At 33.5% G+C, this 11,636-nt stretch overlaps 1 protein-coding gene across 1 annotated transcript; it reads right to left on the bottom strand.

Moving 5' to 3' along the window:
• Nucleotides 1-291: 291 nt before the first annotated feature.
• LOC134232503 (zinc finger protein 235-like) lies at nucleotides 292-11,374 on the bottom strand. Its single transcript, XM_062714481.1, has 3 exons — nucleotides 11,304-11,374; nucleotides 1,814-2,961; nucleotides 292-1,335 (listed from the first exon to the last, which is right to left on the bottom strand). Exons 2-3 carry the CDS (start codon nucleotides 2,726-2,728, stop codon nucleotides 292-294), a joined length of 1,959 nt encoding a protein of 652 aa, XP_062570465.1. The 5' UTR covers nucleotides 2,729-2,961; nucleotides 11,304-11,374.
• Nucleotides 11,375-11,636: the final 262 nt, after the last annotated feature.

The following is an 11,636-nucleotide window of genomic DNA, read 5'->3' as shown; positions in this document are numbered from 1 at the left end:
TTCGAGTTCAAACCAGTAAATATAACGATTAGCAGTAACAAATGTTTTATTTCAAGTTAATTAACACATTTTTTAAATTCATCGAAAAAAAAAAAAACACGTGAAGATTATTTTGAAAATAAGGACACTATAATTAAACTATTTTTTATTTAAATATTGAAAAAAATACATTAAAACAGTTTGACAAGTTTCAATTAATCATTCTTCTTATATCAAAGAAATAAAATAAATTGTACTTGTTAACCTTGTTTGATTTAATTTATAAAAAAAACATACACAGTCACACTGATATTAAGTTTTTTTGTGTATTTTCAACATGTGCCTCTTCAAGGATTTTTTATGCATCACCATATTACACATTTCACAAGTTACTTTCATCTTTCCTGTATGGAGGGCAATGTGACGCCTATACGTTGAGCTGCAGGAGAATGACTTTCCACAAGTGTCACATATCATTCGTCCATCGGGAGTTTTCTTGACTTTCTTCTTACGTTCATGCTTGTTTATTTTGTGCTTTTCATAGGGCGACTTTTTACAAAAGCCTTTGCCACAAAATTCGCAAACATAGGGAATGTCTGCAATGTCGGATCTTTCTTTCGTGCTCACATTATCATGGATCCTGTGTCTTATCTGATGAAGTCGCAATGACGACCCCCACTTGATGAATTTCCCACAGATCTCGCACAGTCTTTTTCTTGAGGAATTGTGGGTATCCATGTGTCGACTTCTGGCCATCTGACTATAAAATCTTCTCCCACAAGTTTCACAGGGATATGGCCTTTCACCACTGTGTAGTCTCATGTGGTCTTCCAGCTTCCACTTCCTCTTCAAAATCTTTCCACAAACATCACATGGAAACCTCTCAGGCTCACGTTTTTTCTGATATTTTTTAAGATGGTATTTTGAATTGTTTGTTTTAAGACATTTATCACAGGCTAATTGTTTATTTCTTGTGTAAGAGAGTCTAAGGAAAGAGGATAAAGCATTAGCTTTACCACAAAAATTACATTTCTGTGATTTAACAGTGTTGTTTGACTGTTTCAGATGCAAATCATCTGAAGATTTTTTCTCATGGTTTTTTGCACAATCCACAGAATCATAGGATTTATTCACCCTCTTCACAGATGTCTTTTGACTAAATCTCACAGAACCTGGATGCACTGCAGCCCCTTTTTTATTTTGCCCAATCATGACTATGATTGTTTTTGGCTTGTTTCCTATTTCCTTATGTTTGCTATTTCTTTCCTCTTTGTCATGTTCATGCTGAGCAGATGCCTCTACATTTGTAATTTTTCTTCCATAATTATCATATTCAGGTATTTTCTTGCCACATTTCTTAAATGAAAAAAAAAAATAAATAAATAAAGCATAGCTTATTTGTCTAAAAATATTTCATGAAACATGTGAAACAGTGAAAGTATTAGATCTATAATCACTCACAAAAGTAAATTCATCTATATTATCCAGGAAATGGCAAGATGTCATTATTATTATTTTTTTTTTACTAATTCCTTATTATATACATGTATCTTTCCTTCATAGAAGACCTTTCATTTGACTATAATTCAAACTGAAACCCCTTCACCAAGGATACTTTGTGGCTAAAGCTTAATTAATGGTTAAAATCAATCCAAGTGATTCTTGAAAAGAAGTCAATTATAAAAAGTTTACAATTGACGAAGAACTTTGTTGACCATCTTTCAAGGGAAAAAGTAATTAAATCTACTTTTAAACTACCTGTTATCTGATATGATTTTTTTCTCTTCACCCCAATTATGGTAGATTTTTAGACACCTGTTTACACCCACCTTACCTGTAATGCCTCTAGGCTATTTCCAACCCTTTCATCTTCTCCTATAGGGGTGGTAGGCTGGATTTCATTTTCCACTAGGTTTTCCTCCACTTTTACTTGAACTCTTTCCAATTCTGGCAATGAATCTTGCTCCTGAACTGGTTGAAAAATGACTTGAAAGCTCTGTTCTGTAACCTCTACATCTGCTGGTAATACTATTTTTGAGGTGTTCTCAGGTGATGTTTTGTTCTCGGACTCTGTGCCTTGTGTGGGCCTAAAGTTGACTGTTGTGGAATTTTTCTGGGGTGCAGGCCTAATTGGTGTCAATTTTATCTTGAAACACTTTTTGGTTACGGCCAGATTTGCAGCACTGTTTGGTACCAACAAGAGTGGGGCCACTGCATTAGGAACATTTAAAACTTGTTTCAGAAGCCCTGGTGTCTGCACATTTACACAATGATTAAGAGCACCTTCAGGTACACCACTGTTCAGAATTTTTAAGTTGTTGACTGTTGTATTATTTATAACATTTGAGTTGGAGACAGTAACAGCAGAATTTTGGTAAAACGACATGGTAACTGGTGCAATATCAGTACTGTGATTGAGATTGGGATTGGATAAGGTGGTAGTTTTGGTATCAGCTTCTGTCATATGATTTTCAGCATTTTGGGCATTGTTTTTTGAGGGAAACATTATATTGTTTGGAACTTGCACCATATTACACAGATTGTTCACAGGATAAATGACAAAAGGAAATCTAAGCTGTGAAAGGTTGTTCATGTTCACAGTAGGAAGACTGGACTGATGCACTCCAAGGCTGTTAATGTTCATAGGAGGCCTGTTAATATTCATAGGAGGCAGAAAGAGCTGCTGTGATACATGGCTGTTTGTGTTCATAGTAGGCTGTGATGGATGTTGAACTCCAAGATTGTTCATGTTAACATGAGCTGAGAGCCTGTGATGATGACTGTTGTATCCAAGGACTGCTTGACATGTTCAAGTAAGGTTGACAGGACTACTTGATCCTGAGGGTGTTCACGTTCACATCAGTCTGAGCGAACTGCTTGGTTAGAAGGCTTTTCATATTCCTTCTACAAGTATCTGTAGGAAGAGAAAATGGGATCCTTGGGCTCCCTATGGTCTCTAAATGTATTGATCACTTTATATATCTGTAAAATATAAAAAAATAAGTTGCCTGCACTTATATTGTTCAATAAATAAATGGCAGCAAAAAAGATTTACTGGATAAAAAAAAATGGTACTACATGAATTAATTATCACTTCAAGTTTGAGATGTCTGTTGTGACTTTTGAAACACTCAGACTATTATACATTCTTCGTGGCACAATCAAATCGATGTGCCACACCATGTGGCTAGATCATGTTGATGTTAACTAGAATCCATTTTTATAACATCAATTTTGTCTTTGTCATTTTATTTCTTTAACATCTGTTAAAAAAGAAAAGAAGAAAAGCAAAAATGAATAGGAGCGGAATAGTATGATATTGCACTATAAAATATGGTGATATGATATGATTTCTCAATTGCGATACCCAGCATTATGTACTGTAGATTTGTATAAGTATAATTAATACAGAGAACATCATCTAATCATGCTAATTTAATCGAGAAACTAGGCACCAATGGTTCCAAAGAAATTGGCCATATTTGACCTGGATTAGAAATTTTAAATAAATGATTTTCATCAGTTGTTATTATGAAAGGGACTTTTTTTTTTACATTGTATTATGCAAGATTTCAGAATACACATCATCAGTATTAGTTAAGTTTCACTGTATGTGTAAAATATTGTCTGGAAACTGGTTGTTATATAAATCTGTTACAAGATGTCTACCGGGTACCCATGGGCCATAATTTAATCCCCCCTCCAAGGTTCTTTAAATCTCAACAAACAAATTTTCCAGTCAGCGAGCAGAGTTCTGATGTCTGATAAATGAAAATTTCCTGCAATGATCTTATAATCAGATAACGTTACTAACGTTGTTATCCCTCGATCTCTTTTTTTTTCCTTCAGAGAATATCAGCATCGGAGCACAGGGACTTGCTCCTGGCGTGTAAAAAATATCTAATAAAAAAAAAAACGATAGGCCTATACTATAAAACACGGTGTAGTTTTATAGTATAGGTCTATCGTTTTTTTTTTATTACCGGCCGCCAGGAGGCGGTCGGTTATATGATATGAAAGTTTTAAGTCGCCGTGCGTTTCTGCGGAGTTAGAACAATTTGAATAAAAAATATTTAACATTCATGTAATATAGAATATTAAGAAAGATTTTTTAAATGTTAAACAAAAACGCACAATAATCATAAAATTAAAATTTATAAATAATGGGTTAAATGTTTCATCCAATCCTGATTGACAAACTCCGACGTAACTGAAGTGCGGAGAAAAAAGCACACATGTTGGGCATAGTCTAAAGCAAGGGCAGCGTTATATACATGTATAAACAAATTTACTTTTTCTACTTCAACAGGATTTGTTGTATATATATATATAATTTAAAATGACGTGTAAATATAAATATACAATGTGCTTTTAATACGGAAAGTTTTCAAAAATATGACTTAATCTTAGTTTATTAGCAGACAGAATATAAGGAGATTTTTCTCTAACAGACAAGGACAAAGCGCGTTTTACAATATGCCAAGCCTTTTCCCGCCACATCTCACACCAAAACAAGATAGAGAAAAAATGTAGTGGCGGATCTAGAGAGAATTTGGGGGTTTCAACATCCTCTGAGCGAGCGAGGAGCCTCACGTAGTTGTTACGTTTTATTTAAAGTTAAACTATCTCTAGTTAGATAAGTTTAAACGTTAGTTTTGATGGCTAAGTGTTAAAACTACTTAAACATCAAACTTCCGCCAGAGTTCGTTTGTACAAATGAAACTGAGTGTGGCCAGTGGGGACGCAGAGGACTATGAGTAAGTTGCTTATACACATTGTACTATGGAGGGTAATCGTGTTCAAAAATCCAGACTTGTAAATTTGTAAATGCAATCTTGTGAGTATGTAAATTTGTAAATGCAATCTCGTAAGTTTGTAAATCCAAACTTGTAATCGTATCAGTTTCATAGTATACATATGTATGTAGGTAATTCAGATTTCCAAGCATGTACTTCTGAAATTACAACTGTGTTGACTTTAAGTTCAAATTATGAATGTGTGTATCTTTGAAATTGTAAACTTTGTTTTCCGGAATTAATATTTCCGCGCACTGAATAAAACACAAAGACAATTCACAACTCTACATATGTAAAGTCTACATGTTTGTCGAATTTTGATTACGAGAAACTATGGAGGGCCATCAGTGCCGCAATTCATTTTTAATTTTTTTTTTAATTTTTATTATAACTTCTTGTTTTCCAAATACACGTAAATCATAACTTCATTTTTTATCCCTTATTTTAGTTCTAACTTCTTGTTTATTTTTTCCAGTTTTATTTTTTTTCCTTCATGGCCGTATGGGCTGGGGGGGGGGGGGGCATTTTGCCGATATACATATATATAAAATACTTTAGACAATATAGAAATTATATGCTTGTGCCCCCTCAATTTAAAAAGTCTGATGAATTCTTTTTATTTGGGAGATGTGGGGGAGAGGGTTAAGTTGATACTTAAAATAACTTTCCGGCCATGACTTACCAGGCTAACACCCAACCACTATAGGCAACTGTAATCAGTGTCCCAGTTTAGATCTTAATTATAATTGCATTAATATCATATTTTAAAAAAACATTCAGTAGATGAAGTTACGTGTAAATATTCCTCGGGGGAATGGGGGGGGGGTCCCCAAAAGAAATTGCAAACAAATATTGATTAAATAAACTGGTACATGTAAAACTTTCTCTGTAAAAGCGATGTTTGGGATCTTTCATTATATCTTTTCAGAAACTTTTTTTTCAACGCAAGAATTAGCCAGAGTTTGGTGAATATGCAAGAAAAAGTGTTTGGTACGAGGAATGCAGCCAATACTGCAATAGATGCATTTTCATATCAAAACATCTGCTCATGATTATTTTCCACACAAAAAGTGGAGAACCCAACATTTTGCCCCCTTTTCTACTTCGGTCCTAAGACTTGTTGAAGTGAAAAAAATTTCTCAGTCCTAATTTAAGGGGTCCCGACCCTCTGCTATCAAATTTCACTCAGAAAATTTAATATTTCTAATAATGATTTTCATGGACAACAATAACATTAGAGCCACATAGAAAATAGTTTGATGTAAGAAACGCAGCTTATTTTTTCAGAAATGATTTTTATGTCAGATCATGATATGAAGAAATTTCAACATAGAGAACAGAAACAGTAACAATTTATTATCATAACATTTAATTTGAAATATGAGTTGTATATGAAAATAATACTTAGTATAATACTTATTAAAATCATGTCAGAAAACATCATTAAGCAATGCTTTCTAAGTAAGAAAATTACAATGTTGTATGTAGTTGTAAGAAAAAATACATCTTTGAGGAGGAGTTATCTTTCTTCTAAAGATTTCTTCATATGAAAAAAATGTCATACTTATAAAAATTCTGTATTAAGTACTTGAAACATTAAACCATTATTAAAATAGTCTTTTAAAAAATATAACTTATTCAATTTAAAATGCTTTTGAAGTAGAATTTAAATGTTTTATTGTTAAATATAACAAAACAATTAGTCTGAGATTGGCAAAAGAAATAGAAAGTAATGTTTCCATCGCATGTCAGATTTCATCGAATTGTCTACTTAGAGGTCTAAATTAGGGAACTCTGATTAAGGAAACTGTGAGTAGTATTCATGTTTTGTACTCTGACTGTCTCTGAGAGTTATCTGTCATATCAGAGGGTCGGTACCCCTTAAAATCATGTTATATTAAAATAAACTGAAATATACAATATACGCATGCAATCAGGAAGGGGGTCATATTTATAATATTTGAAACATCATGCACCAGGGCCATTAATTAAACTTAGATGAGCTCACTGTTGATCACAGTCTCACTTTCACCAAAGGAACGACGCTCACGAGAATTTGTACTCGTATAGAGACGCCACCATTTGCCGGTGGAGAACTGCAAATTTTGTTCTATGCTCGTCACTTAGGGTCATACAACAGCGAGGGATCTTTTTCGTGCCACGTCCCAAACTTGGTTTACTACAGGAATTAGTAATGGAGAAACTGAATCAAAAGTGAGCTTATCTAGGTTTCATGGTCCCGGGCCGGAAGGGGGTGGGGAGCCAGCGTATTTTTTTTCCAATTACATGTAAATGAAAGTAATTTCCAATTGTCGATATATTCATAAGAAAAGAAATCAAGGCTAATTCATCGTTATATCCCCTGAACAGTAATGCCATTAGGGGGTCAAGAAATTTTTGTTTTGTGCCCAACCCAACCCCCATGAAATTGCCTCCAACAGGTCTGAAAAGGAGAGAAAACACACAAGAATAAAATCATATGGTTTTTAAAAAAATAAAACAAAATGCATGTTCCAGGGAAATATATCCTACATAGTCTACGACACGTAGACTTTTCGCGTAAGATCTCTGAACATGTAAAAAAAAAAAAAAGGCCGACGCGCTTCTTTTCTTTTAAATTTCATTCGGATTCCTTAGTTTAATTCTGTTGCGCACTGTAGTTCTACTCTTTTATTAAATCTTTTGATTCTTCTTATAATTTTATCCCAAAAAAGTAATAAGTTAGGAACGGTGAAACATAATTTAAAATATCAGATGAAATGAATATACGAAAGGATGCAAAAAAATAATAATAAAGAGTAGGTCCGTAGAAAGCACCTTCAGTTGGGGGGGGGGCAAAGCCACTTTTTACGTTGGGGACACTATATATCAACTACACCCCCTCCCATTAAAAAGAAGTCATCAGACTTTTTTTATTGAGGGGGAGAAAGCATGTATTAGCTATGTTTTCTATACACGTGTAGTATTCTTTATATCGGCAAAATCATTGGGGGATGTGCCATCCCCCCTCCCCGGATCCTGGAAAATATAAAGAAGAAGTTATATATAAAATAAGAAATAAAAAATGAAGTCGTTGGAATTAATTTAATTTGGAAAAAACGTTATAATAATATTTAAAAAATGAAACAAGTATATTCAAAAGAAATGGCACCGACACCCCTCCATAGTTTCTTGCAATCAAAATTCGACAAACATGTAGACTTTACATATGTGGAGTTGTGAATTGTCTTTGTGTTTTATTCAGAGCGCGGAAATATAAATTCCGGAAAACAAAGTTTACAACATCAAAGATACACACATTCATAATTTGAACTTAAAAGTCAACACGGTTGTATTTTCAGAACTACATGCTTGGATGTTTGAATTACCTACTTACACATGTATACTATGAAACTGATACGATGACAAGTTTCGATTTACAAACTTACGAGATTGCATTTACAAATTTACATACTTACAAGATTGCATTTACAAACTTACAAGTCTGGATTTTTGAACACGATTACCCTCCATATTGTACATGTAGCAATATTTGCATATCCACTGCTCTCTCTCTCACTATGAACATGTAGCCAGCAACTGCGTTCATAGGACTATAGACGCAAATGCCTCTGATATGAGTGCAATTGCTCTATCTCACTCTTGTAGAACAAGCTCTAATACACTTATTTCCCGTGTCGTGAAGTATATATATGAAATGTTTCGTAAAAGGACAAATATAAGTTTTTAATAGTATTTTTTGGAAAAAAAGGAATTCAGAACAATTTAAAATTGCTGTTTGATATCTTAAAAAATTTAATTTTGGTCAATGTATTTAATTGTAATTTAAAACTTTTTTAAAAATTGAATAGAAATCCATATTTTTATTTTTTCGTATCATGCATACTTGTAAAAAGAACGATAACTCTTCACACTTGGGTAATAACATACAAAGAGAGAAAATCTCTTTAACTAGTAGATCTTTCAAGAAAAAATAAATAGAAAAAATACCCAGAAAAGCATACTGGAGTATATACTCATTATAAAATCATTCTCATTTTTATCATAGTGTTAAGTAATTGATTTTTGTCAGAGGATTTCAATAACGTTGATCGATGACGTCACGACTACATCAAAACAAAAATTAAGAGAATGTGATGACGGCGCTGCTTGTATCCAGATAACTGTGTTTGAGAGGGAAATACTTTCAAAATTGTGATTTATTAGAGAAAAGGAGTATTGATTAGGTGTACTGATTTTAAAGCCGTATGTGTTTTCTTTACTGAAGACAGAAGAAGCTTCGTCCTTATGTAAGTCAAGATTTCCTCTGATATTCTTGACAACATCAAAGAATGCAAATATAAGTACAGTGCTTTAAGTAGTTTCGGATTTTAAGCAGTTCTGGATAATTTTCGTTTAAAAATGAAAATTAAACACACAAAATGGTTTCTGTTTTTTTGTGATTTTTTGTATAAACGAAATTGAATTTATTGTCTAAAATCTAGACGATAAAGCAAGATCATAAAGTCCCTCTCTCTTTCCATGTTAACAGCTTAATGTTTACTACCAGAAGCGCTTTATTTACGTTGAGTAGAAAAATTACATGCTGTTCCTAAAGTTGTAGGTGTTTTTTGAAACTTTTCATGGGTAGATATTTAATTCGTGAAGTGTGGATAAGACACTGGTGTTCCTTCTTTCTCAAGAATTTTGGGTTTTCTAATACTACGAAGCATCTCCAAAATAATGAGCAATCTTCACAACATCCGATTTTAAGTAGTTCTGGATTTACTACGGACGGTGTTTTCTCAAAGGACTAGTACACCATACAAGATTTTAAAAAAAAAATTAAAAAGGACAAAAATATAATTTAATTCTTCATTGAAATATTTGTAAATAATTAAATTGATTTTAAAAGGGCTGAGAAAGTGTATAGAAACATAAGTTCACTTCATGTTGCGATTAATTCATGTTTTCATTTTCAATAAATTTGCTAAACATCATGTTTTCTCCTTTATATTTTTATTCATATAATGCATATATAAATTACATGTTAAGGTCTCATTGTAGGGAATTCTCTACAATTTGATCATTTATAATGAATTTTGATACGATTTCAATTTAATAATCCCGATAAATGGCTATAACTGGAACTACTTGAAATTTTCGAAACTGCTTGAATTCCCTTATATCTAATGTACGAGAGTTTTATAATATAGTGTAACATTTTTAACAAAATGCCATTAGGGGTTGAAAAGGTAGGAAAAGGACTATTTGATTCAGTTTAGAAATCAACTTTAAGTCCTACGCAAACAATGCAGCGAGCGTTTTCCTAGTTGCAATCCGGAACTACTTAAAACACTGTAATAAACAACGATTATTTAGTGAACATGGTGTGATGAAAAGCAATAGCTCTGCTGGCATATTTTCCATGATGCGCTAGCGCGCATCATGGAATATGCCAGCAGAGCAATTGCTATTCATAACGCCATGTTCACTAAATAACGTTGTTTATTTCTTAAATGTACAGGTATTATGTACTGAAGAAAACCCTGGAATGTCGCATTCAAATGTTTAATGTCATAGGGATATATATTAACAAGTAAATAATATGTTGACGGTGCGACCGTTATGGCGAGCGCAGATGTTTATTTTGTTAGAATTTAAATCGGGCTCGTACGGCAAACTGCAAGTGACATTTCATGCGTCTAGACTCTGACGTCACATGACGTCGTATGAAACTTACATTTCCCACCAAAGAACCCTGAACAGTGCTGAAAATAAATGAAGAATTTTTCGTTTGCTATTTATCTTCAATATTTATCCATTAAATCAGGACAAGTTTAGTATTAGAAGAACTTTTTCTACTATTCTCACGAGAACGTAGCTTTAACGTAGCTTAAACAAGTGATGCATTGTGGCAATCTCCCATGCAGAGTTGTCGTTCGTTCCTCTCTCATACACCTCTGCGATGGGCTCACGTCAAGATTTTTGACATAACGTATAAAACGTGATATTTGAAGGATTGTTTCAATTTAATTTAATAGTCTTGTATTGATTTAGTCAATATCTATCTCAAAAATCAGACATAATCATAGAAATTGAATTATTATGAATGAAAACAAACGCACTATTTCTCGTGTTTAACACTGCGTATACGCGAGCCAACGACAGAGGTGAATGTATGAGCCGATGGTAGAGAGTGGCATTGTGGGTCCAAATTACGGCATCAAAAAATTCTATCGAATGAATGTGCAATAGTCCGAATTTTCTCTTCGCACAGGCGTTGCTTTAAGAGCTCGCAGTGACGAGCGTCGCTTCGCGACGCTCGCTGCGCTCGCTATAAGAATTTAGTTTCTAATTGTATAATGAAAGAATTAATAAATTGGTTTGCGGCCGATTTTTGACGCTCGCGTCAATATGTTTCTTGTTAGATATTTTTTACACGCCAGGAGCAAGTCCCTGTGATCGGAGGGGGCTACATTATTGCAGTTATAAGAAAAACACTTGCATGCCATATATGGTTTTCTTGATAATTATCTACTTACTTACTTTTCGACGCAAAACGATAATTTTGGCGTTTCGATGCTTCAATTTATTTACACTTATCTTTTTTATTTACAGATTCTACATTTTTAGCATTTCGAACCCGATGATTAAAAAATTTAAAAGCGAAATTATGTGTAACTACATGCAGCTCTATAGGCTTATACGTAGGCTTCATGCTTAGGCCTATTACTCTTCAAAAAAGTCTGATATATAAATTAATATATATAATTATAACAGTAACTTGATCCGAAGGGTCGTATCACGTCGAGTTGACAGGCGCAGATCATCAGATCTAACAAGACGCGAAGCGTCGAGTTTGATCTGATGATCCGCGCC

Source organism: Saccostrea cucullata, unplaced genomic scaffold, assembly GCF_032062105.1.
Source record: "Saccostrea cucullata isolate Sc308-1 unplaced genomic scaffold, CSIRO_AGI_Scuc_v1 ctg4200, whole genome shotgun sequence".
Taxonomy (NCBI): Eukaryota; Metazoa; Mollusca; class Bivalvia; order Ostreida; family Ostreidae; genus Saccostrea; species Saccostrea cuccullata.
Note: the sequence above shows the minus strand (reverse complement) of the source record. Positions and strands in the feature narration are given on the sequence as shown.